General features: G+C 47.1%; 5 protein-coding genes and 1 long non-coding RNA gene across 12 annotated transcripts in view; 3 read left to right on the top strand and 3 right to left on the bottom strand.

Moving 5' to 3' along the window:
* LOC142888363 (MICOS complex subunit mic25a-like) overlaps positions 1 to 265 on the bottom strand; it is a 43,499-nt gene extending 43,234 nt beyond the window's left edge. For 3 of the 4 annotated variants that reach the window (XM_076026599.1, XM_076026597.1, XM_076026598.1), the window contains exon 1: positions 40 to 265. In XM_076026599.1, coding sequence (XP_075882714.1) covers positions 40 to 123 — 84 coding nt within the window. In that variant the 5' untranslated portion in view covers positions 124 to 265. The remainder of the gene's footprint in view (positions 1 to 39) is intronic. The other variant, XM_076026600.1, reaches the window with a different exon arrangement.
* Positions 1 to 27,437, top strand: part of LOC142888373 (uncharacterized) — a 376,178-nt gene that overhangs the window by 138,757 nt on the left and 209,984 nt on the right. The gene's annotated exons all lie outside the window — the stretch shown is intronic.
* LOC142888361 (E3 ubiquitin/ISG15 ligase TRIM25) lies at positions 661 to 4,182 on the bottom strand. The gene is made up of 4 exons (XM_076026594.1): positions 3,443 to 4,182; positions 2,695 to 2,834; positions 1,823 to 1,990; positions 661 to 1,711 (listed from the first exon to the last, which is right to left on the bottom strand). Exons 1-4 carry the CDS (start codon positions 4,070 to 4,072, stop codon positions 1,000 to 1,002), a joined length of 1,650 nt encoding a protein of 549 aa, XP_075882709.1. The 5' UTR covers positions 4,073 to 4,182; the 3' UTR covers positions 661 to 999.
* On the top strand, positions 4,176 to 7,595 carry LOC142888362 (uncharacterized). Of its 2 annotated transcripts, none has more exons than XM_076026595.1 (3): positions 4,176 to 4,313; positions 6,387 to 6,433; positions 6,709 to 7,589. In XM_076026595.1, exons 2-3 carry the CDS (start codon positions 6,410 to 6,412, stop codon positions 7,579 to 7,581), a joined length of 897 nt encoding a protein of 298 aa, XP_075882710.1. In that variant the 5' UTR covers positions 4,176 to 4,313; positions 6,387 to 6,409; the 3' UTR covers positions 7,582 to 7,589. The 2 variants fall into 2 exon arrangements, with proteins under 2 accessions (XP_075882710.1, XP_075882711.1); XM_076026596.1 differs by lacking the exon at positions 4,176 to 4,313 and having other exon boundaries at positions 5,696 to 6,433; positions 6,709 to 7,115; positions 7,491 to 7,595.
* On the top strand, positions 13,599 to 16,518 carry LOC142888041 (uncharacterized). Its single transcript, XM_076026039.1, has 2 exons — positions 13,599 to 15,525; positions 16,306 to 16,518. Exon 1 carries the CDS (start codon positions 13,952 to 13,954, stop codon positions 14,597 to 14,599), a length of 648 nt encoding a protein of 215 aa, XP_075882154.1. The 5' UTR covers positions 13,599 to 13,951; the 3' UTR covers positions 14,600 to 15,525; positions 16,306 to 16,518.
* The window catches only part of hdac7a (histone deacetylase 7a), a 57,246-nt gene continuing 47,507 nt past the window's right edge, over positions 17,699 to 27,437 (bottom strand). For all 3 annotated transcript variants that reach the window (XM_076026606.1, XM_076026607.1, XM_076026608.1), the window contains 5 exons: positions 22,616 to 22,734; positions 22,151 to 22,284; positions 21,755 to 21,836; positions 21,354 to 21,492; positions 17,699 to 21,264 (listed from right to left, as the gene is read on the bottom strand). In XM_076026606.1, coding sequence (XP_075882721.1) covers positions 21,222 to 21,264; positions 21,354 to 21,492; positions 21,755 to 21,836; positions 22,151 to 22,284; positions 22,616 to 22,734 — 517 coding nt within the window. In that variant the 3' untranslated portion in view covers positions 17,699 to 21,221. The remainder of the gene's footprint in view (positions 21,265 to 21,353; positions 21,493 to 21,754; positions 21,837 to 22,150; positions 22,285 to 22,615; positions 22,735 to 27,437) is intronic.

The raw sequence follows: 27,437 nt of genomic DNA, 5'->3' as shown, positions 1-27,437 counted from the left end.
TTGACATGGCTAATCTAAGGCTAGCTGCATTAGCATTACCTTGACTCCTCGGAGAATCCGGACTCTGTCCTCGTCGTCGACACCAAAGGACACTTTCCTGGTCGTGCTCTCCCCAGATCCCATGTCTGCTGGCGTTAACTTCGCTTGAAGGGCAGTGACACAGTGTGCGGGGCGGCTGCTAACATGAAATTGTTATCGCCCTGCCGAATGACAGAGGTGACAGAAGGGGATGCGGGTTGCCAGACTCTTCTCGATCTATCCCTCTTTGGCAAAATGTCCGGGATGCAGGTTGGGAGAGTTCCACTGGTGTTTTGTTTTTGGTTGTTTTTGGTTGTTTCTTTAGATGGAGTGAGACATACAGTAAAAGCGGTTTTATGTTAATTGTCATCTTTATTATATGAGTTCCATGGGATCTTGAAGGACTACTTGCTTATGGTACTATACAGGAAAGGACCCCTTTTTAATTTTACTGCTCTAACTTTATGTCAACAATGCTGTGGGGGTTTTGAAAAAAAAAAAAATAATAATAAATTCATGTGTCCCACGATGTCCAAGGACAACACACAACAACAACACAGACACACATACCTCATCCTATTATTCGTAACATTTTCCATAATAGTAAATATGTTTGTACATTTTGCTCAAAGAAAGACATACTGAGAAGAATAACTTTATTTGACCAATATAGATAAATCTAAATCTAAACCTTTTGTTTTTGTTTTGTTTTTTAAAGTGTGAAGTAAACGATTCATGTTTTTTTGTTTTGTTTTTTTTTAAATGTATTTAACATATTTAAGCATGATTATAGGCGTTGAGTCCAACCTCCCACACACAAACAAATCAGTTTAACTGATTCACAGTTACAAGGAATGTAACGCTTCATTTCAGGCTTTGTTTTGAGTCAGTCAGCCCACTTTGTCTCTATAAATGTCAAAATCGGATACACAAAGTGCAAAAAAAACCAAAGCAGACAATCAGAGGCAGTTACTGCTGTGTTCATATCTCACTGCACAGTGTGATCCAGGACTCGGCCGTGGTTGAGTGGATGCTGAACACCGGGTAAACCGCCTCCTTGAACACTGTCCTGAAAGTGTACAGGTGCTCCCGGCGCCCCTTGACCACGTTGTGGAACTGCAACGTTCCCGCATCGCAGTCCAGCGCCACCTCGATCCTCTGCGGCTGATTGGCCGACTCCCCCAGGGCCACGTTGCAGGAGGACTGGCACACCGTCAGCTTGCCGTTCTTCCACTGCAGGCGCCACGAGACAGAGTTGTGGCCCAGGCGGCTGTGGTCTCCGCGCCGGGGGATGGTCTTGTAGCACACGCCCAGCGACCACATGGCGTTGGCCCCGACGTCCACCATCCACACGTGCTCGCCGCTGAAGAAGCCCTGGCTGCACAGGATCTGCGGCGCGCTGGTGAAGCGCTCCGGGTGCTCCTGGTAGGACTGCTTGGTGCCGCTGTAGCGGACGGTGCGCAGGTCGGTCGACGTCATCAGGCTGGGGTGGCACGTGCACACGTTGAAGGTGAGGTCCAGGGGGTTGAGGAGGATGTGCAGGGAGTCCAGCAGGCGAGTCATCTGCAAGCGGAAGTCCTGGGTTTTGAGGTTGGCCTGCAGACGCTTGGTGTTGAGCGGCGCCTTGGAGGGGACCTGGGAGGGCGGCGAGGCCTTCGCCGCCTCTCTCATCTTCTGTTCGATCTGAACAAACCTGCAGAGCAGAAGAAACAAGCCAGATGTCCTCACTATCCTGCGGCGTATCTGTCTTCTGCTGCTCATCAATCTTCCGTCCACAGCAGGATTTATTGGGTTCGGTTCGTACCTCTGTATGAACACGCAGGCATCCGTCTCCTTCAGGACTTCTGTGGCGCTATACTGGGCCTCCAGTAGACGGATCTGCAGCTGTTCCAGAGGTCCCAGTCCGAGGTCCCAGCTTTTCCTGCGCTGGCCACGCTCCTCTTCCAGCAGCTCGCGCAGACGCTCCTTGTACCTGAACCCAACACAGGCGGGAATAACCTAAATTCCATTGCCTCCAGAGCCGCCAATTCAAAGTGACGGACACCAGTGATATCAATACCAATGTTGGTATCTGTATCCCGATACTGGTATGGTTGTTTTAATAGTAATTTTCTTGTCACTTTTAATCAAAGATAAGACATGTCAATATAAGCACATGCGTCAATCCTCTCACCCAATAGCTGCCTTTAAGAGTAATGTAGTAGCAGTTTTACAATCGATAATGCCGGTCTTATATTGCATTGTAACAGATAGATACCAAATGCAAAATCCAAAATGTACTGTAGGAATATTCTATTTTATTCCATGCTGGAAAGAAGGTTTGATGTCGAGTTGTCGTGATGTGTGCTCAAAAGTCAAAAGCCAAAAAGGTTTCCTGTCAGTCTGAAAATGCTGAAGAACTGGATTACACGATCACGCAGCAGCTAACTTGTGGTATGCACTGATTCCGGTCCTTAAATCTCAACAAGGAAGTTGTGTTTGAAATTTGATTGGCGAAAAAGTAAAACCATTGGTTCTCACATAACAGGCGATTAAAAAAAAAAAAAAATCAAGAGGCTCACAAAGGCTAATTTGAGATGGTGTGGTTTCAGAACAGGTTTGACAGACAGATAATTGTTGGGTGGCACTTTCAGACCATTGAATGCTATTTTTAATACACTGCAAGCAGTGTAATACCTGTCAGCCAGTGAGGCGATATCGTCTATGAGACACACGGCCTTCTTGCACAGTTTGTCCCCGATGGCTTCAGAGGCTCCCTGCTCCTCCATTGTTTTCTGCAGGAGTCCCTGGGTCATCTGCAGTCTGCTGGAGACAACCTGCCAACACAGGGGACACACGTCTGAGAAAAAGAACCGCAACAGGATCAAAAAAAAAAAAAAAATGCAGGATGAGGCTGAATATTTCCACCAAATAGCCAAAAAAACAGAGACATCATTTTATCGAATCAGGTGCCAAGAAAAGTCAATTTCTTATAATATAATTATATATTATTATATATATTATTATATACATTATAATAATATAATAATATATATTTTTTTAATTATAGACACTGTTGTTCAGGTACAGGTCCCGGCCACATTTACATAACAATTCCACTGTCAGCACTGTCATTGACAGTTTTATGTGCCAGAGAGGTCATCTTTTGATTCAACTATTTAACTGAGAAATGATTATCGGTAGAAATATTTTATTTTAAAGCCGAGTTGAAGAGCAAAACTGAAAGAAACATCACGTGTCATCTTCAAACCTTTGGCTGTGCAATTCTCTCAACACGTAGATATTAGATAACTAGCCTGCGATCTGTGACTAAAGACATTTTGTCAACGCGCAATGCACCCGAAAAATGCACACGATCCGAAATTCGCAACATTCGCGAATCCTGCGAACTACAATGTTGGAAAAGTAAAGAAAAGTGAAGAACCTTGGTGCGACTCTCCAGCGCATGCCTCATCTCCTCCTCGGCTACTCCGAAGGACAGCACGTCGTGGTTCTGGTGACTACCCTCGATGAAGCACGCGGCACACAGCAGGTTCATGTCGGTGGAGCAGAAATACTCCAGGGGGCGATGGTGGGTGGCGCAGCTGTGAGGGGCCCGGTCAGCTCGCACGTCCACCACGCTGTGCGTCCTGAACGACTCCCTCTCCTGGTGCCTCTGGAAGTGCCTGGAGCACAGCGACACCTCGCACTTCAGGCAGGTCTTGGTGGCCGGCGACGTCTCATCGATGCAGTGGTCGCACAGAACCTCCCCGTTGTCGGGCAGCTCCAGGGTCCGGTCGTCCGACGGTCGAGTCTGGCTGGCCTTGAACCCCTCGATGATGTTGCAGAGCTTGAAGTTCCTCTGCAGGGTCTCCACGTTGTGGAACTCCAGGCGACATTCGGGGCACTGAGGGGCCTTGCTGTCGATCTTGACGGCGGTGTTGGCCGTCACCTCGATGCATCCCCGGCAGTAGTTGTGTCCGCAGGGCAGGACCACGGGGTCGGCGAAGAGCTGCAAGCAGATTGGGCAGCTGAGCTCGTTGGCCAGCAGCTCCTCCGGCTTGGACAGAGACATGACTGGAGGTGCTCCACTTGGCTTCCTCCTCTTGTTTTCTTCGGCCGTTCCTCCCGCCCACACCTGAGGCTGCTGGCAGCAGCAACAACAGGTAATACAGGCAGGTGTACACCGCAAACAAGGAAGCAATACCCCACCTCGCTACTGGCTGCCAACGTGAGCACGGCCACATTCTTCTTTGGTACGGCCTCATGCGCTCTGCTACCAGGAACACGCGCCGTCATGAGGGCCGTTGTTGACGGTAAATACACGTCGAGTCACACACTGGATTCACGAGGATTTATAAGTACGTGAAACAGTCAGATTGAATTCAAGCGATTCCGCGAAACGAGAGAGAGTGGCAGGAAATGTTGCTTTTTATTGAAACGCCAGAGGGACTCTCCAGAAAACCGTAAACTGACAGTGGAAAAAAGTGCAACGGTATCTTGTAAAAAAGTTGGTTGAAGGTATTTCCAAAATACAATATCTGCAGGTGCCTCCGTACACGGCGCTAACCAAAACACATCGGGCCTCAGCGATGCGTCTTCAGTTCCAGAAATAAGCACACACTCACACACACACACACACACACACACACACACACATATGCATACACAAGTCCCAAGAGTTATGGATTAAGCTGTGTTATGGATTAAAGTTAATTAAAGTGTCGAATGTGAGATTCAATAGCACCTAGTAGCAACTAGGTGACACTGCAAACAAAGGGATACCTTTACAAAGTAGAGCGTTACGCCTGAAGCTGTTTTGTCGCTTCAGCTGCATGCTGTCAGACAACTGAAGCAGCACCCTTCAGATTTTTTTGTCCCATCAGCAAATTCCATCCCAGATATCTTAGACTCATCTTGGACAGGCTGTTCTAAAGGTTACGCTGTCATTCTGATGACCTACTCTGATCTCACAGGTGGTTCATTGGACATCATGCATATAACTGTATACATGTTTGTAGTTTTTGTACTCAATTTATGACCCAATTTAGTGCTCCTTCCTGAGCCTTGAACAGGAGTATTTGATTCTTATTATTGAATCTGCCTCATTTAAGTATTTGCCCATTTTAATCATTTAATCTTCTTTAATCATATTGTTGAAAAAAAAAAAAAAAAAAAAAAAAAGGGCATGGGGTTTTCCTTTTTGTTTTCTTATGTTTACGCTCAGAATTACCTTCCCTTCCATGGGTCTGAGTAAAGCAAACTGCTTCCAGTCTGAGTTCTTACCGACTCTCCACAGCCGTTCAAATTATCCAACCACCTAACGCTATCTTTTACATATAATCCAAGAGTTCCCAGCAGTCTGGGCAGTCAGCTGTCAGTCCACTCAGTTCACCTTTGGCGACGTTTCAATCCGCAAACACGGGCACCAAGCTACAGTAAAAGGAAATGAGGGCTCATACTGGAGTGCAAGTCAGGTGACGACCAATCGTGCGCACCAAATTGTAATCAAATCTTTGTTTCTGTTGTCTGATATCACAACACACATTCTATCACACCAGGCACTAGTATAAAGGTCCAGTGTGTAAAATTTGGGCCTGATTTATGATTTTAATAACGGTAAAAGCTTAATATATTGTGTAAAAGTTTTTAGTGTAAAAGAAGGTGGACAAAGTATCCAGGTTTGTGTGCGCGGATATTGAGCGAATCAGCACTGCGATCTCAAATTTGACCACCAGATGGAAGAATTTTACACACTGTACCTTTAAAGTGACATGCTTGTTGAGTCATTGAGGTTATGTATGGTGCCATCCGCTTGACATGAACCAACAAAGACAACCAGGTGAACTGATTAAATTCAACATCCAGATTTTTGCAAATCCATTTTTATGTAATAAAACCTCGACTAACCATTTGATTTTTAACTTCCAGTATTTCAACATCCAATCAGCCAATGACCTTGATCAGACAATGACAACATGTAAATCCATGATGCACTGGAACCTGAGACTTTAATTTCTGCCCTACAAACAAATCAGATCGTCCTCCGGATTTGGCTAATGATGGGTTTCTACTGCTGGATACCTGAATTACGATCCGCAGCTTGGACTCTGTTGGCCTCCGACGGCAGAAAAAAACAAAAACAATAAACAATTAATCATTTTGTTTGTTTGCTTGACTGTGTTACTGCCGATGATATTTCAGCCTCCCGTCTCCACCGATGTGTGAGTAATGAAAATAAAATTTGTATGATAGGATTCATATTGCGCATTCTATATTTACTTGCATGCAACATGCAAACCTTTCATCCCCCCACCCCCACATAAATACATATATAAATGTCACTGATGAACCATGAAAAAGTTCATCCTTTCATTTCTTTTTCTGAGGGTGGGAGTGACCATCAGTCAGAATGTTTGGAACTGCTGGAGAAGAGGTGGGTACATTTCTTTATTGTTCTAGATAAAGTTTTTGCTTAGCTGTGTACATCAATAGGAAGGAACTAATATTTCAACAATTATTATTATTATTATTATTATTATTATTATTATTATTATTATTATTATTATTATGATTATTTTTTTAGAATATATAGAGGACATCCAGGGTGATCATATTGTATTGCCATTGGTAGTATTTCTTGTAGAATAAATAGGAGTAATTTATGATTAAATTCAGGTCATTAATGACATCACCTCTCTGTCCTCCCAGTCTGTTAACAGCATCAAGACATGGACCAACGTGTCCAACTCCTCTGTCAACCCACAGTTCTTTATGTGTATGAATGTTGGGCAGAGTTTTGCCGCTTATAACGCCTACATGCTGGGCTTCCTCCTCCTCGTCCCATTCTTCGTGCTCGTCCTGCATGTGGCCCTACAGCGATGGAGGTCCGCAACGACCACCGCCAATGGCCACATGGACGTGCTCACCTACCACATGGTCCTTCTGGAGCTGCTGAGTTTGGTGGGAACTATGGTCTACTACTTCGGCTCCTTGACAGGGAAGATACACGAGTGGGGTACCATGATAGCGGCAATAAGCAGCATTGGAAATGGCAAGGCTCTGTTCCACCTCCTGGCCTGCCTGGACCGGTACCTGGCCGTGGTCCATCCCATCAGGTATGTGTGGACGCGCCAGTCAGCCGGGATCCGGTTAAGGAATGTCTTCATTGGCTGCGCTTGGCTGCTCTCTTTCCCCTCTTGGGCGATGAAGTATGTCCAAAGGCGCACCTACGGTTTTTGTCTCCTGTTCTTCGCGGTGCTCTTCTCCTCTGGCACCCTTTGTGTTCTCTTTGTCATCCATCGCACGGGGCCAAAGCGAGAGTCTAGGGACAAGCGGAGGGCCCTGCGCACTGTTGCTGCCATCACTGTGTCCCTGGCCCTGCGGTTTCTCGGCAACGTGATCCCGGTCGTCCTCCTAGCCACACTGCACCTCAGATGGAGCCAGCAGTGCGTCATAGTAACGATTTCTCTCCTCTTTTCTCTGCCCAGCAGCCTGGTGATGCCCTTGCTGCTCCTGCAGCGGGCAGGAAAACTGCCCAACTGCCAGCACACCTCCAAATCGGAGAGGGAAGAGAGTAGCTAATACCTAGCAAACAAGTACAGAGACTAGGACATACAATTAAGGAAGTCCAGTGTATTGCAGCCAGGGGAGATTGTTTCTTTCTGCATCATTTAGTTTTCCTCTAACTTTAGGTTTAGGCTACTATTTTAGCAGACAGGCTGTGTTAATATGTTGGCAGTGTCCAGTCACCACATCGTTGCGTTTTGGGTAAACAAGAAACAGGAAGACTACCGGAAGTACAGCTTAACGCTTTCCGAGGCAGTACAGTACAGTTAGATGCTCTCCCTTCCTCTTGCTGATCAGCCTGATCCTGTGCTCACTCTAATCTTCTATGGTTTCTTCCCTTATAGACATGTATAGTTGGTTACTTTACCTGTGCTCATTCTGTATGTTCCTTTTCCAAAAGATGTGGCTGCACAGTAATCAAGGCCTATGAAGAGGGGACTGCAGCTCAGGTCGCTCTCTTCTTGTTTCATAGTCTGGCTGGCAGCAGTTGCAACTGGAGCTGCAGCAGCTGTGACCATCTAGATGTGGCCTTATTAAGTTGTGTTCATATTCTTTTACCTCTTCTTTTCTGGTGGGGTCAGTAGTTCATTTTTTCGGTGGTTTAATTTCTCATTTGTTTAGGGTTTAGTTGGTTAGGTTAGGGTAGAAGGGAGAACCCTGTTCCGACGGCCTATGTGGGCTGGGCATTGGTGGCTCTCTTTCCTTTTGTTCTTTTTGGCTGGCCCACCTGTATTTATTGATGTTTATTTTTATTTTTGAAACTCTTAGCTATTTGCCTGGCTTTCACAATAGAAAAAGATGTGTTTCATTTGCAACTCTGTAACATAATTTAGTCTTAACTAATTTAGAACGTGAAGGTTTTTTTTAAGTTAAAAAAAAAAAACCTTGGAAAGTTTTAATGTGGTTTTGTGACATTTTTTTTGGTATGTTTTGGTAGTGTGAAGCAGTTTGTGTCAAGAGTTACTACTGTAGTACCACTCAGTCATCTCAAGTGTGGATGTGAAAATCGTAAGCAAGGAGTGCCGTGGGAAAGGGGTTGAAAAAAAAAAAGAAAACAAAATCAACAGTGGAAAAAGTGAAAGCACTTCTAAAAATGTGGCTGCACGTATTTCCAAAATAAAATACCTGCAGGTGCCTCCGCACCCGCCGCTAACCAAAACACATCACGCCTCAATGTTGATGTGTCTTAACCTCCAGAAATACATGCACACGTGCGGGTGGACGCACACACGCGTGCGGGCACGCATACACATTTTTAAGGTTAATTAAGACAGTTTCTTTACAGTTTAGTCTTCAGTAAAGACCCAGGATGTGAGATTTAGTAGCATCTAGTGGTAGTGTAGTGCTACTGCAAAGAAATGAGGACCTTTATGTTCTGCCTTTGTCGCTTCATCTTCAGCTGGCAGTGTTGAACCAGCAGCCGACTGAAGCGTTGCCCTGCAGACATTTTTGTCTCAACGGCAAATTCCACTTCAGACGTCTAGGACTCATCTAGAACTCATCTCAGACAAACTGCCCTGACGTCAAGTACGTCATGATTTTCTTGATCTCACGGGCAGCTCATCGGTGGTAACATCACGTGCAAATACCTGATAAATATTTGCAGCGACCGAAATTAAAACGACAACCATGTAAATGTGCTCTCTTCATTTATGACCCAATTTGACACTCCATGCTGAGTCTTCACGTTTTTGCCAGTGTTTCCTCCTGCAGCAGAAGGCACCACAAAGACAGAGAAGTACATTTGATTCTTATTACATGTAATTTGAAAATTCTCCTTCGTGTAGGTCAGAGCAGTCTGCTTTTAGCCCACAGGTCACCTTTGCGCTGGCGACGTTTCAATCAACAAACACGGGCATGACACTACAGTATGAGGAAGTGAGGCCACACACAGGAGCGCTGGTCATGTGACGATCAATCGTGTCATCTGACATCATATCAAACATTCGCTCAAACCAGGCACCAGTTAGAGTGAAGCTTTTGTTAAAGCCTCAAGGACATGTATGATGCATCTGCTGGACATGACGCAACAAAGAAAATCGCAGGGAAACACAGGGAAATATAATAAAATCCGAGTATCAGCAGCGTGACAACATCCAATCAGCAAATAGCCTTAATCAGACAGGTTAACCCCATGACAGTGATGTACTGGATTTCTGCCCTTTAAACAAATGAGATTGTCCTCCGGATTTGGCTAATGATAGTTAGTTTCCACTGCTAAATAATGAAATTGTGATCCAAAATTCTGGTTCTACTGGCCTCCAACAGCAGAAACTAAAAAAAAAGAAAAAAAAAAGAGTTAATAATTTTCTTTTGTGTTTCCGCCAATGATATTTCAGCCTGCCATCTCCTCCTGTGCGTGTCACTGTTGAAAATAAAATGTGTATGACATTCACACTGTGCGCTCCTCATTTACTTGTTGCGCAACATGCAAAACCACCCCCTTCTGCATCCATCCAAATAAATGACACTGATGAAAGGGGGACGGCTGCCACTCAGAATGTCTGGGCTTGCTGGAGAAGAGGTGGGAAATTTTCTGCAACTTCAATAATAATCCAGAACACTGTTGCTTTTGCATTTATTACTTTCTGTTAATTTATGATTTATATACAGCACATCATCCTATAATAATAAGCATAATATTAATGTAGGTTGTTGCAAAGTTGATAAAAGAGTTGGCGTCAATATTGTTTCTCAAACGTCATCACATTATGTAAAATCATTTTCTTATATTTTAAAATGAAATGTTGGAGATCCGGAGTGATCATATTATTATCACCATCATCATTGGTGGTATGTTTAGTAGAATAATTAGTGGTACTTTATGTTTACTTATTGACATCACCTCTCTGTCCTCCCAGTCTGTCAACAGCACCAACCCGTGGGCCTACTGGGACCAGTGCCTCTTGTTAGACAGGGAGAGCTTTGCCACCTATACCGCCTACCTGCTGGCCATCCTCCTCCTCCTCCCGCTCTTCATCCTCGTCCTGTACGTGGCCCTACAGCGATGGAGGTCAGCAACCGCCACCACGGCTGCTCACATGGACGTGCTCACCTACCACATGGTCCTTCTGGAGCTGCTCGGTTTGGCAGCAGCTTGTTTCTTCCACTACACCTCCACAAGAGGGAAGCAACAGGGGGAGGTTGCGGTAAGGTTTGTGTCCTTCATTGGAATTGGCCAGTCTCTGTTCCACCTCCTGGCCTGCCTGGACCGGTACCTGGCCGTGGCCCATCCCATCAGGTACATGTGGATGCGGCAGTCAGCTGGGATCTGGTTGAGGAACGTCAGCATTGGCTGCGCTTGGCTGCTCTGTCTCCCCTCCTGTGTGGTAGATTTGGTCAACATGTACTTCTATGCTTTCCCCATCCTCTTCTCCTCAGTGTTCGTTTCCTCTGGAACCCTCTGCGTTCTCTTTGTTGTGAGTCGCTCGGGGCCAATGCCAGAGTCCGGGGCCAAGCGGAGGGCCCTGCACACTGTCGCTGCCATCACTGTGTCCCTGGCCCTGCGGTCTCTTGCCAGTCTGCTACCCACCATCCTGTTGGACAAACTGCACCTCAGCCTGAGCCAGCGGTGCCTCTTGGTGATGTTGTGTCTCCCCTTCTCTCTGCCCTGCAGTCTGGTGATGCCCCTGCTGTTTCTGCAGCGGACGGGAAAACTCTTTAACTGCCAGCACACCTCCAGGTCGGAGAGTAGCTAGTGACGGATTGCGTGTTTTACTCTGAATTGCTTGACAAAAACTATTTCACCGGGACCCTGACACAGTCGCAGTTTCAATGGTGTCCAGCAGATGGCTCTGTCGGGGGAAAAACAGGGGGGGAAAAGGAATTGAGAAATGCAGGACAAGAACCTGGATGTCTGGTCTCCAGATCTGCAGAGACATACGATGGAACTGGGCGCCTCAGTGGTGTCATGTGTCATTTTAGCACGAGACGTCATCGTTTTCGCATTGCGGGGTCACCAAATCAAAATACACGTGCTCAACAGCATCCAATGAGGCAGCGCCGAACCTCCTCTTAACAAACAAGGACTTATAAAAGCAAAGTAAGTTCAGAATATTGCAACCAGAGGATGTTACATTTTTCCTGTATAGTTTTGCTTTCATCTAACTTAAGGTTTAGTCTCCCATTTTAGCAGATAAGCTGTGCTATTTTGTTAGCATCAAGCAGTGTCCGCTCACCCCAATGCAGGGAGCTATCATCATGATGCTGCGGCTGGTAAACAAGGACGAGCAGAACACCCAAAGGGTGCTGTGAGGTAGCGGATTGTCCCTGAAGTCTAATTTGTTGTTGCCTTGCTTTTTTGTTTGTTTGTTTGTTTGTTTTTGATGAAAGGGAATCTTGGAATGTTTATTATTTTATCACACTGTTGTTTTCACCGGCAGCAACTGTGTGGTTTCCATCACTAGGGGGCACTCGAACCTGCCTTTGCGCCGCGGTTGAGTCAGACCACCAGGCGCCGTGTGCCTCGCAGGACACAGCAATATAATAATCCACTTGATATTCAGATGTTTCCTTTTCTGCCAAATGTTTACATAGGGAAATATTTAAACAGGTCACTTCCTTTCATGCCATATTATTCTTTTCTTTTTAGAATAAGCATTGTTTTTTTGTATTTGTTTGTGTCCTGAATAGAGCTGAGTATGTACATTAATTCTTCATCTTTAATATTATTACTGGTAAAAACGAGTAGATGGCACCTCTAAGATTACAAGTTAATAGTTTTTGTATTTAAAAGAGAAATTAATTTTATCCCTAAATAAAATTTATTTTCTTCTTCCCACCTCGTCCAAAGAATCTGTCTTGATCCCCAACATATTTTGCCCTCTGTTTCCAGCTTCCTGCAAAAGTCACTGGGGTATATTTTCCCGCTAAAACTGATACTTTGTTGGACATTCCAACTTGTTTGGACGTCAAAAACGAGATGCTTCTCACCTGGCTAGGGGTGTGCTGGAGGTGTCACTAACTCGTGCCAGGTGTAGCGCTGAACAGTGGTTGGCTCAGCAGCACCGTCATTGACGGGACTCTCTTCTTTCTCACTGCAGTTTCAGTTTTTTGTCGTAGACCTTATCGTGTTTAAGTTGACATACTTTTCTTGCTAGTCGAAGTGTCTTGACTCGTCTCCAGCCTGGGTGTGGCGGAGGGCCACCAAGTCACCCTGCCACTCAGAGAGCCAAGTGTGTTTCAGACCTGGACTGGAGTTTCGCATTTTTCGATTGGGCCACGCACTTGGTAGAGTGAAACTGAAATGTCCCAGCTGTTGGGGGAGGGGGTCGCCTCCCTCTGATCAGCACAACTCTTTCCTCCCTGAGGGCTGTGATTAGGTGCTACAGTGCTGATTGTACGCCAGCGCTGAGTTCCCTTCAGGTCGGGGTTTGCAATGACCGCCAAGCAGGGGAAAAAAAGGAAAAAAAAAAAAAAAATCAACAAAGTGTCTTTGTTGTAAGACAAACAGGGGAATAAAAACATCTGCAAAAAAGGGGAAGCCTGTTCCTTTCAGTGTTTTTGCAGAGAATGTTACGCTGTAGTAAAATTGATCCTAATTCCCAATTTTGTAAAACAGACTGAAATTGCTCTGCGGCTATGTGGAGGAACTTAATTTTTTTTTTCGAAAACAGACAAAAATCACCTGAACCTCCCTTTTTTTTTGGCTCCTCTGAGCTACAACGGAGTCACTGGACAGTGTTTCTAAAGGGAGAGCAGAGGGGCAGAGGGGGACAGAACCAGGCAGGGAGAGAGTTTGGGGGGATGGTAGTGACTCACTTTGAAGGAAATCTGGAACCCATAAACTTGGGCAACTTCTTACGACACGGGAGCGAACGTCATGGCGGTTCAGTGTGGTTGGCTGCGCGACACACCTTTGTCTCCGCCTCGTCCCTTTGATGCAGCCAATCGCCTCGAACTCGCTCTTCCTGTTGTTTTAAGCTCAGCTGTCCCGAAAAAAAAGAAAGCAGGGGAAAAAAAGTTGTGCAGACCAATAGGCGCAGATGGGTGGGAGGGGAGCTGGGATTTTCATGGTTCCCCACCTTTAAAAAGTCTGATCGTTTTTACACGCAGCCACGGGAGCGGGCGGGACGCTTAGATGAGCGCAAGTTTGCAGATGCCGAGCACGCTCTCTGAGATCACCGGCTGGTTTCCGCACAGGAGGATGAAGAAGAGCTGTGGCGTGCCGAAAACCGAAGGCTTACTGGTCGCCCATTTTGGCATGGCAGGGTTGGAAAAGGACACAGAGTACTGAAGGGAGTTCCTGAGAGACTGCGGAGAAGAAAACCTGAAGGAGAGGGTGAGTGGAAGGAGGTCCAGCAAGAGGAAAAAAGAGAAGAGCCGCAGTGACGGGTAGAGACTCATATAAAGGCGAGAAAACACTAAAAAGAAACGTGGGCCAGGCATGCGAGAGGAGGAGCTATCCAACGATGACCATCCTGAGGGAGGGGTGCTTTCCATCGTGGAGAATGCAGGACCACCATCTTCCAATGCCTGCCCGGTGGTCGTGGCCGCACCGAGGGTCACCGGGCACAAACGGCAGATGGGCATAAGTTCCGAGGACCAGGTTGCCACGGTGAGTCCCACATCGTCCCCAGAGGGCGGCAAGACCAACCCCATGGAGGACATCCACATCTTCACCCCCAACGGACCCAAAAGGCTCAAGAAGAGTCCCCAGCATCGGCCTCCTTCTTCAGGGCCGTCCCTGTCCCCTCTACCTGGTCCTAGTCCTGGTGGCATTTCAGCCCTGGAGGACCCTTCCAGCCAGCGGACCATAGCCAACATTCGGGAGCGCCAGCGGACGCAGTCCCTGAATGAAGCCTTCGCCTCGCTGCGCAAGATAATCCCGACTCTGCCCTCGGACAAGCTGAGCAAGATCCAGACCCTCAAGTTGGCGTCGCGCTACATTGACTTCCTGTACCAGGTACTGCAGAGTGACGACATGGACGCCAAGTTGGCCGGATGCAACTACCTGGCTCACGAGAGACTCAGCTATGCCTTCTCCGTGTGGAGGATGGAAGGTGCCTGGTCCACCATGTCTGCTGGTCACTAGCTGCACCTGACCGCCAGTTTTGGACTTTGGACCGACCCCCTACCCCCCCCCCCCCCCAAAAAAAAATGTTTGAATTCCTCATGAATCAGAAACGTTCATACCTGGCACAGATGCCTTACTCACTGACTTGCTGTTTTCGCACGTCACAACTGGATTGTCTGTTTGTCAGTGTTTATATGAGCGTCACAGCATTTTACTGGAGTTCTTGGCTTTCTCAGGTTGCCTTGACCCCGTTGTCCCAACCCAGCTGTCACTCTCCAGCTTCTCATCAAAACTGCTGTTAGCATCATCATCTTCATGCCTACAGTCATACTGATTGATTGAGTACGAGGCATGACTTTCCTGAATGAGTACACACGAGTACATCCAGCCCCATTGGAAGATTATCTTTGTGCTTTATTTAACTGTATTTGCGCCCTTGGATTGAAAGGTCGAGACTAAAATACAAATCAACAGCAACAAAGGGCCCCAGAGAGATGCGAGGAAAGACGTGGAAACTCTAACAAGAGAGGACCTTTTGACTTCTGTCTACCCTTTTGCAATTACCACTTTTTCCGAGACTCTGACACACGACTCCCCCGACCACCTCGGAACCCGAGCCAGCGCTGGAAAATGTAGCTGACATCCTGGCCCCGGGTTTCTCCTCTGTGCATGCCAAAAAACCAAGCCCCTTTTGTTTCGCTCGGGTGCCAAAAAAAAAGCCTCTCCTCTTGACATTCTTCCCCCCCACCCCCCACCCCCCCCGTTCCAGCCCAAATGTGCTTGCGTTGCACGTAAACCGTGATGAGGCTACGGCGGGCTGACGACGAGGCGTAATGAAAACAAACGGCCCCCTAACAGCCATGAATCATCGGTGTCACCATCAAAGGGGAGGCTGATGTGGCGCCCTGCCGGGCTCCCATAAACCACTGGAAGTGATGGAGGAGGTGAGAGCTGATTTAGACACACACACACACACACACACACACACACACAAATGTTCAAGCGTAGCATCAATGTGGCCGTGCACAAAAAAACGGTCCTCCCACATACACATCTTCCAAAACAAAGTAGGGTTTCATATCTTTGGATATCAAGTCTCATCTGGACAAATTGCACCACGAGCCAGTTGCACGGTTTTGTTTCCATGTGAGCAACCCAACGGCAAAGGCATTGCGCTAATAACATTTCACCTAATTTGCTAGCTGTCAGTATCCAAACGTAACGACTTTAGACATGCCAGTGTGGAGGTGCCCCAGAGTGTCAGTGACATGACAGTAAGCTGGTCCCAAGCCGAGGAAGTCGGCCCCGCATGCATTTTGTAAACATCACAGTCAGACGAGTAAGACGAGCGCGTCGCGCCTCTGTTAGCGGGCCGGGGGAATTTCTGGAGTGGAATTTTCCCGCACGGCTATTTATTGGCTGTGTGGAAAGCGGCTGGTTCAGCAACGGACCGGAGGGCCAAGGAGGAGCGTTGCCTCACCCTCGTAAATACCGACCAATTCCCACAAATCGCTTCATTTTAATCCGCTTGTGGTTCTCATGCTTTGAAGCTAATCAGAAACATGGCTTCTTTTTTTTGTTTCTGGTATCTCCTCGTCATTCACCAAACTGATTTTTTTTTTTTTTTATACAACCATTGTTGGACATTATTCACTGTGACTGTGAATAATGTTCACTGTTTGAAACACATATGAAGAACTATCGTTTATCTCTTTGTCTTTCAGGCTGTAGACCGCAGTGACTTCACACCTACGCTTCTATTTCCATGGACTGGGGTGCTCAAAAAACAAAACAAAACAATCACGACAACATGAATGCAAAGATCTCTCGATCAGTTTGAAGACCTGATGGAGGAACCCAGCAAAACAGGAAAGAACGATTCAATCGCCAAGAAAAAACTTGAGATCAGGTCAGATTGGGCCGACTCCTGATTTTGGCCACAGGATTTTAGTCTAAATGATTTTTGTGATTCTTGCAATCATTTTCAGTTCATCAACTGGATCTTTTTCCACTAGTTCTGCCTTTTTTACTTGAATTATTTTGTACATTGACACTGAAGCGGTGCGTAAAAGTCACTCTCTTGTGATCCACCAGCAGGATCCTTTGAACGTCGGATGCTTGCAGATGTAAATTTATTTGTCCACAGCAATAAAAATGTCCCCAAACATACTCCCAGGATTTGTGCTGTTTTGATCAAAGTGGGTTTATACTGGCACCAACGCCCTCGCCGTCTCTCTTGTTAAACTGTCTCTCCCTCTCTCTCTCTCTCTTGTGTTTTTTCCTTCCTTCCTCCCTCCCCTGCCTTTGTTTTTTAATGAGATCTGTTTGCCTCGGCCTCCGTTCGGGAACAGTTAATCCCCGCAGAGAGAACATGTTAATGTGCAGATTAGGAATATTTACAACCTGTTTCGGACGCGCGTTTTATGTTGTGGCTTCGTTAAAGCCTCGGTGTTGAGAGAGCAGTTGGTAAACTTTTGCTAACTAACGGGGAGACACTCTTTTCGTTGTCTTGACTTTGACGCCCTGTTATGCTAGCACTTGATCTGATTAGAAAGACTCTTCAGCACAATCTAATCATCACATTGTGGTTATTATATCAGTGGTTTAGTCATCGCATTGTCTCAGCAGAGCTCCTCAAAGAGCATTAGCATTGCTGATGTAGACGCGCTAAACTTAACTGGACACTAAACAATGGGCGTTGATAGAATGGACCGCGACTTGGACTAGAGCATTAATTCACACAAAATGCTTGTGTAATCTAGACTCAACACTTTACAAGTACTTTTACAAATCACGGTATGGTGAAGTCGAGGTTTGGTTTCTCGGATATGAGCAAAATGTGAGATTGTCCTTAAGTATGAAGCAGTGATAGCGTGAACTTATTTATTAGCGTCATAAAGACAGATTTGCATCAGCCTCATCTACCATCTAAAATTCTTTGAACCTAATGAACATTTTTTAAAGGGACTGTTAAAAAGTAAATTCAGCTAAAACTTTGAATGACAGTTGAAGGTCAACGTCAACAGCAACAAGGCTGCGGAATCAATGTCCTGAGTGCATTGTAAGTGACAAGCAGCGACTTCAGTGTGGGGACACGCACACATGACAACAGTGGTCTTATGCTGGAAATTATTTTTCTTTAATCAAGAAGGAAAAAAGACAAGTACAAAATAGACATCTTTCTATACAAAGACATTGTAGGAAATGTGAAGGAAAAACAGTAACACACCAAGGTAAATAATACAAAAAGACATAAAAACAAAGATTATGACGGTTTCTTTTAATAAGTACACAGCTACTGTAAGTCCAGTTAGTTAAGAGTTGCCAATACACATTCAATTTAGCACATCAAGGCACGCTTATATGTGTGTGTGTGTGTGTGTGTGTGTGTGTGTGTGTGTGTGTGTGTGTGTGTGTGTGTGTGTGTGCATGTCATGTGTTTTTTGGTCTGGGATTTTTCCTATTTACAGTGTATTTATTCAAGGAGAAAGTACAAACAGCGTCGTCGCTAAAGGGAGCTAAGAGCGGAGGCAGTACTGGCTCCATAAGACACAAACTGGGAATATAATACAGGAGAGGGCATTTACAGTATTTGACAAAAAAAACAAAAAAACAAAACTCACACATTCACACGACAACACGTACAGTATAATCTCTAGACTCGCTCGCACAAACACACTCAGACATTGTCGACACGCACCAGCTGGACGTGTGAGTTGTTGTTGTTGTTGTTGTTGTTGTTTTAAAGCTGTTGAACACTGTGACAACACTCAGACTTTGTTGCATCCAATTTTACAAAAGCACCGGGTCCCCTGCGTAACTTTTTTTTTTTTTTTACCTTCTTCTGTTGTCGCTTTTCTGAGATGAAACAGTAGTGCAACACTAGTGGTACTTCTGGCAAAGGTGAAGTCTGCACTCTTGCTTTGAGCCGTGTGGTTTCCTTCGTCTATGTACAAGCTTGCGAGGCGTTCTGTTGGGCAGACGGTGCCCAGGGTCGCACGAAAAACAAAAAAGCCGCGCAAGCGGTTTCGCTAGCTGGAGGCCGTTTTTCTCCGGCTGGTCGGACTGACTCACTGACATACAGATTGTGCTAATAGTTTTGCATTGTTTATTTATATTTCTAATGAATAAAATAATCAAGGCACCAAATCAAATCAAGACTGGGTTGATTCTGGAGATTCTGGAAGGGCTGGAACTGCAATGCTGCCAATCGCAGATGATAAAAACTCAAAGCAGAGCTCCGAGACAGGAGCGGCTAACTAGCTAGCCATAGAGGTTATTGGTTTAGTGCCTAAACGCTTTTTTTTTTTTTTTTTTTTTTTTTTTATTGTCAAAGAAAAAGCAGAATCGCACTAAAAAGCTTCAACTAACTTGACTTGACCAGCTAATTTGGCCATTTGGAAAACTACTCTGGATGCAACAGATTGATTAAAAGTACACTTTGACGCAGCCGTTTGCTGCACAATCGCCTGCAAGCACAGAAACCTGCGTCTGCGGATTCATTTTTGGAATGCAGAGTCCTTTTGGTGTCTGCACTGCAAGGCAGGAGGGAGCGTCCTCAGGTTACTGCCAGTTTTCAAAGGCCCCATATTACACACAAACCAACAAGTGTGTGTGTGCATTTTCAGTGAACTTCCCAGAAATCAGAAAAGTCTGTCCTTTCACTTTTTCTGTTCGCTGCCACTTTTTCAGAAAGTGCGAGCCGAAACATAAAGTTCCGGTGAGCACCACTTTGTGATGTCACAAAGGGGCAGTGAAACCCCTTCCCAGGTGTTGGCTTGCGTCCCTCTGATGTTGTTAAATCATCAGTTATAGCAGGAAGCTAAAATAAAAACCCAACATGCTTAGCAGGAGGGTGTAAACAGAGGGCTTTTCCTTTTGTCCCCCAGAACTTTGGAAAGTTCCTCTGTGGAGTTGTTAGACTTTTAAATCAGAGTGTCAATGTTCGCTTAGGCTACTTCCTATTCTGGAGATTGGGGTTTCCTAAAATCCACAGGTTCCCCGCTCTTCCTCTTGGGGGCGGAGTCGGCACCGAGGTGGCGGCGCTCAGCCACTGGTTTAAGGCGGTCGGTCGGTCGTCTTTGGGGCGACCTTCTCTTAAGTGCATACGAAAAACAAAACGACTGCGATTCAACAATACGACGGTTCCTCGGCACGGCGGAATGGCCCTTTAGTCTCAAATACGGAAGAAGAAGAAAAAAAAAAAAAAACGAACACATGATACAGTAATCATCAATACTAGTGGTACTATCGACAGCTTGTCGCCGTGTCGACGTTGACTTGCGTCGCTGTGCATTTAAGACACTTGAAGAGCAGCAGAGCGTTCCGAATGTTGCCCACCTTCCGTGACGAGCTTCCTGGGAACGAAAGCCCGAATGTTTCCTCTTCTTCATTAAGACACGTCGGATGAGAGGAAAAAACTAAACAAAAAGAAAAACACAAAAGCGAGCGCGACTTTGCACGAAAAAAAACAAAATAAAATCAAGAAAAAAAAGAAGGGTTGAATAACCTGCGTGGTCGCTGCTGCGGCTTCTTTCCCAGAGCTTTGGAATTTCTTATGGTTCACATTATGGAATGAACAGTGCAATAAAACAAGGACATTTAGCCTCTTCTTCTTTGTCTCTCACAAACCACACTTGTCTCTTTTGTGTCTTCATTTTTTTGTGTGTGTGTGTGTGTGTGTGTCCCACCCCTCCACGCCTTTGTTGTCTTCTTTTAGTGGTTGTAATGTTCTGACATCAATAAAAAAAAACAGGCCAAGAACAAGTCTTTTTTTTTTTTTTTTTTTTGCTGTTGTTTAAAATTCTCTGGTTATTATTTTTTTTTTTTTAAGAAAGGGCTGTTTTTTTGGGGGGGAATTTTCTTTTCTTTTCTTTTTCTTTGCACGTCACCCGCCAGGTTCCAAGTGCGTTTGTCTCGTCGTCACCTGACGTCACAGGTTTAGTCGGTCGCTCTCTGAGTTGGTCTGCGTTTTGCTTTTTACGGCAGAGGAGAGAGAGATGGAGTTTATAATCCCGAGTTCTTCTCCTCCTCCTGAAACCCAGTGTTGGTCCTTTATGTTAAGGCGAAAAGGAGGCAATAAAAAATAACAAAAAAAAAAACCAAACAAAAAAAAAAGAAGAAACGACAGCTGGTCCACTGTTTCCCCCAGAAGAACCAGAGCCCTTCCTCCTCCTCCTCCTCTTCTTTTTCTTCTCTGGGGTTCATTTCGGTGGATGACAGAAGAAAAAAAAACAACAACAAAAAAACAAAAACACACCTATGTCAGTCAGACGTCGTCTCTCAGAAAACATTGTTTATTGCTCTTTGGTGTGGTCTCAGAGGGTTTCCCCACTTGGTAGGTGGCGCTGTGTGGTCACCAGCGCCGAGGCGCCAGAGCTGCAGGTAGGTCTGTGTGCTGCTGCTGCTGCTGCTGCTGCTGCTGCTGGTGGTGGTGGTGGGTGTAAGGCAGACGAGTGGCTGGGTGGGCGGGTGGGCGGGCCTTAAAGTGGCATTAAAAGTGCTTTTTTTTTCTTCTCTTCTCCGGCCCCCCACCACTTACTTTTATGGTCACGTGACCATAAGCCGCGGGCGGGAGAGCCGCGCCGCTCCCCGCCCCCCACCCCCCTGGACGTCCTGAGAAGCGAGCTGATTGGTTCTCCTACATGCAGTCGCTGTCGTGCTCCATCGGCTCGTCGGGGAGGCTGGAGGAGACAGGGGCAGGGCTTGTCAGTGCGTGGTCCTGTGTGTCTATGTGTGTATGCGCGTGCGCGTACGTGTGTGTGTTGTGTACCTCTTGCTGGTCAGCACCCCCACAGTCAGCGAGGCCAGAGCGTTGACGGCGTCCGTCTCCTCGCAGTCTCGTCTCTGGGCGGCCAGGTAGGACAGAGCCACCGAGCCGCTGCAGGGCTTCACACTCTGCCAGTACTGACCTGCACGCACGCGCACACACACACACACACACACACACACACACACACACACACACACACACACACACACAATGAAAGTTAGACTCAGATGGTCTCATGGATGAAGGTGCAAAGAGCCCAGTGGCAAGAAGAAGAAGAAGAAGAAGAAGAAGAAGAAGACGAAGACGAAGAAGAAGAAGAAGACGAAAAAGAAGAAGAAACAGAAGAAGAAGAAGAAACAGAAGAAGAGCAAGAAGAAGAAGAAGAAGCTGCTGCTGCTCACTCTGTATCTGTATCACCGTCTGCAGCGAGTGGACCGCGTTGGCGCTTGGCTTCTGCAGGAGGACGTCCTCAGCCAGCGGCTCCTAATAGAGAGCAACCACCAGGGGAAAAACAATTGGCGTCAGTCAGAGAACATTTTCCAAACTGGATTCACCTGGTTGGCAATGACAAACATCTCCACTTCCTGTTTCTCCTGCTAACGTCATCAATTCTCAACCTTCAATAAAGGTTTTCAGCTCTGGGAATCGACCCCCAACATCTTCTGGAGTTTTATAGGCAATTAATCGAGATCTTGATGTATTGAGATCTTGGACCTTACAAAAAAAAAGGTATAACACGTTTTTTCTGGTGATAAAAGTGAGATCGGAGATGCAGGCCGATACCCAGCATGCCTCACCTGTATGCCGAGGAGGGCGCTGACGCAGGCCTCGGAGGCGTCGCAGATGGCCGTGAGGTCGTGACCTCCCTCCAGGGCCAGGACCACACGACCTCCCGCCAGAGACATCAGCTGACGCGTCAGGAAGCTGAAACCTACACAGACGCAGACAGACATATGAAGAAAACGTCAGTAAGCATCAATAAGTCCCAACAACAACAACAGGAGCTGAAATTATTACGCATAATATTCAACCAAGGTTTATTTTTATCAGGCGGATCCTCCCATAGCAACGAAGGTCCCAGCGGCTTCAAACTATAATTATGGTCGCATCAGTGATGGAGGGACAGCGGCAGGAGACGGGGCAGCTCCTGACTGACACCAGCCAGAAGGTTCTATTAATACATTCAAACCACCCGCAGGATTAAAAAGCGCACGTCTTCTCTCTGGCAGCGGCAGCGGCGGCGGCGGCCGACGTGTGCTTACATTTGGCGGAGACCTTGTAGCCTCCCAGCGGAGCCGGGTTCCCCTCGGCGGCGTCGAAGCCGGCCGACACCAGCACCACGTCTGGGGAGAACTCCTGTGCGATGGGCATCACCACAGACCTGTGGAGACACACACACACACACACACACAGTGTTGAGTTGAAATGAGAGGGCGACACTGGTTATATTATGTAACGACTGCTGAGATGTTCAGCCTCCCGTTTTATTCCCCTTTAATTCTTACGAGACGGTCCAAAAAAGCAGCGGCCGCTCGCTTGGATTCAGCTGCTCGAGTGCTGATGCAAGCAAAAAGAAAAATGAAAAAAAAAGCAGGATGGTAAAAAAAAAAATCTATTAAAAAAAAACAGACTAGAAAAAAAAAGACACTTGACAGAAACTGTCGGCTTTACGTCGGCGAACTTCAAATGTTTTCAGATCCGTTTGGCGCCCAGAGGATCAAAAAATGCATTTCAGGCCGTGACCAAACCACAGAATCAGAACAACATTTTTTTCTCTCCCTCTCTCTCTCTCTCTCTTTCTTTCTTTCTTCTTCCGAGACTTTATTTAAAGTGAACAGAGAGTGCGAGGCTACGGGAAGTGGGGCAGGAACCACACTTGAGTTCTGCTGCCCGATCAAAGACACGGACGCAGGAGGATTCGTTCTGGCTGCAGACAAACTGCAGGCTGGACCTGCTGCAGGCGCTTTGACCACGTGTGTGTGTGTGTGTGTGTGTGTGTGTGTGCGTGTGTGTGTGCGCGCTCGTGTTCGTGCAACATTGGGTTTCCACGACACTGTGCAGAATTCAGAAGGTAGGAGAAAGGAAGAGGAGAGCAAGTGGCTTCCGTCGTGACACTTTGTGCACCTTCAGCTTTGCAGGACGCAAATCTAACGTGGCTCCTCGCGCGGGCAATGGCGATGACGCGGCAGAGAGATTTTGCGATGACAACCAGAGCAACGACGACAACGGCGGCGTGATGCACTCACAAGGAAAAGTGTCCAAAAAAACCCCCCAAAAAACAAAACAAAACAAAACAAGACAAACAACAACAACAACAACAACACAGCTGCAAACCAGCGGATGGAAAAAGTTCGTAAGCGGCGGCGGACGGCCTCGTTTCCTCCCTCTGAACATCGGGAGCCGTCGGCCAGAAACCTATTTGGGGGTTTTTGTTCTGCTTTTGTTTTTATAACTGAGTGAATGGATGCGCAGGCTCTGATGAGACTCGGAGACCCGTCGTCATCCGCTTCAAACGGGCGGGAGCCAGGATCCCCTGCTCCGTGCTATTGTTGTTGAAGCCGAGGAGGAGGAGGAGGAGGAGGAGGAGGCTGCCCAGAGGTGCAGGGACACAGAGAGAGAGAGCGTCCATGCTGACAGAGTTCAAAGTGGGAGCGTGCGAGTCTGTTTCCCATTAGGAGCTTGTCACTCTCCTCACGTCACTGACAACACGGAGCAAAGAGGGAAAACAGCCCATCTGGGATCCATTTACCTTCATTATTCCAGCCTGGGACCCTCCCCACACACACACACACACACACACACACACACACACACACACACACACACACACACACACACACACACTGCTGTCATGACTGCATGCAGATGGGCAACATGAGCTCATGGACAAGAGCGTGGACACACAAGAGATACAAACTACACCGCATTCCTGCATCGGCGCAAGTGCGTGCGCGTGCGTGCGCTCGGACGCATACGTGCGCACAATCAAAGGAAAGACGCGGCCGCGTCGTTAACAGTGTCATTCTAGAGCCCGGAGAGCCCAGATGTGGCGGAAACAATCTGGCCGTCCCGTCCTGTTGGCGGTGCGCTGCCACCTTTTGGATAATTCACTGCCGTAAACTTTATTAGACTGTGGTGGCTTTTTTGCGCACACACACACACACACACACACACACACACACACACACACACACACACACACACACACACACACACACACACACACACACACACACACACACGGCCTCGGACCTAGCCACAAGGAAACCCACCTCCTGTGTAGACCCATTAAAAGGAGCCTCAGAAGGGAGCACCTACAGACGAGCTAATGGAAAGATGGAAGGATGGAGGGAGGGCGGGGGAGGGGGGCTTATTAAAGATCAATCAAAGGAGGAGAGGGAGACGGAGACTCGTGTGTGTGTGTGTGTGTGTGTGGAAAAAAGAAGGAAAAGCCTCAGATGCAGGCAGGGGCTGCGGGAGGGGGGATAAGGTGCGGACGCCGCAAAGCCGTTTTCAGAATTTCAGAAGTGTTCGACTGAAGAGGGAGAAAAAAAAAAGAGGAAAAAATTCAACCTGTAAAATTTATGGCACCATTGAAGTTTCTCACCACAGAAATGCCAACATTTTTATACTTAATGAGTGGGACAGAAGCAGGCTGGGGGAGGGGGGGTACAAGGGGGCGTGGCACCGCCACGGTTGAAACGCCAGCGTCCACACGGTGACAAGTTCCTCCGCATCGCTGTTTACGCCAGCGGTCCCCAACCTCCGGGCCGCGGACCAGTATCGGGTCCGTGGGTCATTTGGTACCGGGCCGCACAACAAGAATAAAAATAAATCACCAACTCACCAATCAACTCTTCAATGCATCAAGGTGCTTGTCTCGTGGTCACGTGATACGTGACCCCTAAAGTAAACCCACGGGCCAGCGAGCCAGCGAGCAACATGAGTGAAAACAAGCGTCTTTGGAAAGAGGAAAAGACCAGAAGAAGACTCCTCGCTGGGTCTTTAAAGCAACGTTTAACAGCGACCACTAACTTCATCTGGACGGGAGATTCCTACGCCACAAGCCCACTCTGCTTGACATGCAGCGACCAATGGCGGCCAAAGCCTTCAAAACTGCTTCGCCACTCAAAGACCGAGCACCGGCATTAAAAGACCAGCAGCCTTTGGGGTGTTGGGAAAGAAAAAAAAGCGAATGTTACTCTTGTTATGTTGTTGTCGCCATGTCAAGAGGACGCTGCTAATAAAGTTCCAAACGCGTACACACAGTGGATTCATGGTTATTATTATATTTAGGGAGAGGGGGGGGGGGGGGCCCTGCTTCTTCTCAGTTTCTTCTGAGCAAAAAAAAACAAAAAAAAAAAACAAAGTGCCAATGTCTCCTTTCTCACTGTTTAACAAAAAACAAAACAAAAAACACAGCCGTCAGCTCATTTCTGTTTCTCTCAATTCCGTCAATAAATTCAATTATCTTGTTTGTAAGTTGGGGGGGGGGGGGGTGTATTTTATTTCAATACAAGTCCAAGTGTTTCCGTTTGGATCTCCATGGATCAGCGAGCGTCACTTCTCAGGAGTCGTCGTCCCGTCGCCACCCGAGACGACTTTCCACCCTCGGTGGCGAGAGCGAGTGAGCGCATTCGGGCCTAAAGTGAGCAGGCAATTATGTAAAGCATCGTTTTGATGTGTCCCAGTCATCTGGCGGCGCTGGCTGGAGGCAGACGGAGGAGAAACAAACAGGATTGTGTGTGGAAGGGCTATCTGGAGCGCAGCCCCGTCAGCTCGGCCTGCACGCACTGCCATTATGTAATGAGAGAAATAAATACATTTCAAAAAAAAAAAAAAAAAAGCTATCTGAGTCAGTTCTGTTGTTGTTTCCGTGGAACTGGAGGAGGCCCGAGAGCTCGACTTTCCCTGGAGCCGATTTGAATGTGGACGGCCGCGCGGCGCTGCGTGTTGCGCTCCGCGAAGCGTGCGTCGCTGTGTGAAGCCGATACTTCAGGCGACGGTCAGGAAGCCAAGAAGCTCCGACTGTGGAGGCGCGGAGAGAAATCCGGCAACAAGAGCTCCTTTAAGGAGTTGGGTTACAAGAGAAGGAGCATTGCAACCGCTTTTTTTTTTTCTTCCCCCCCCCCTCCACCCCCCCCCCCGTTTGCTTTCCGATGTCGGTGGGAGCATCGTGAGAGCGGCCGAGTACGAGCATCGAGCGCAAACACAATTCATTAAGAAGGAAGGAAGAAAGAAAGAAAGATTAACAAAAGGTTTGCAGTCTCAGAGAAGCGTTTACATTTTTCCCCGCTGACCGACCAGCTTTGACTGCCTCCTCTGTAGCTGTAATTCAATCCCCCCCTCCCCCCCAACCACCACCACCACCACCAGTCCAAAGCTTCCCAGGGAGCTTCGGCTCCGTGCGGGACAGAAATGGGACGTGTCAGTCAAGCGGAGGTGAGCGGCTCCCTGCCCTGCGACTCTGCCTCGGAACACTCTGGCGGGGGAGTCTGTTGTTTCTTTTTGTGTCGGCGGTGGGGTCAGAGGTCAGCTTGCATTTTTGTTGTTTTTTTGGTTTGTTTTGTAAAGAAAGAAAAACAAAGCGGAAGGTCCACAACTTGAGAACAGTTGGTCAAAGTGGGCTGTGGTTCTGTTTTGTACACACACGTGGCCAATGTCTACGTAGAAACAACTGCATGTATCTATTGTAAGGTATATATATATATATATAATGTATGTCTGGATATATTGTTGTAAGGCTGTAATGCTGTAGTTGTATCTTGGTTCCAGTAGGCCTTGTGCAAGGTGATACCAGTCTTGGGACTACAAGTTCCCCAGTTGGACTACAGTGCCCATGATGTGGTGTTGGCCTCTGCCATGCATTACACAGGTGTCTGGCATTAACACAATCAGGTGAAGTGACGGCCACAACCCCTTCATGCACAGCCACGCTCACTGGTTGTCGATCTGTAGCTGCGTTTCCATGGCAGTTTTTTCACAAAATAAAAGTACATTTGCGATGTGCAGGTGGTTTCCATTGAATGGTGTGAAGGGCATTAGCCGTAATTAATGAATCAGTTAATCCTCAAATCTCATCCC

The sequence above is a fragment of the Nelusetta ayraudi genome, unplaced genomic scaffold (genome assembly GCF_046127955.1).
Source record: "Nelusetta ayraudi isolate G7.1 ecotype Tasmania unplaced genomic scaffold, CSIRO-AGI_Nayr_v1 ptg000019l, whole genome shotgun sequence".
NCBI classification, from domain to species: Eukaryota; Metazoa; Chordata; class Actinopteri; order Tetraodontiformes; family Monacanthidae; genus Nelusetta; species Nelusetta ayraudi.
Note: the sequence above shows the minus strand (reverse complement) of the source record. Positions and strands in the feature narration are given on the sequence as shown.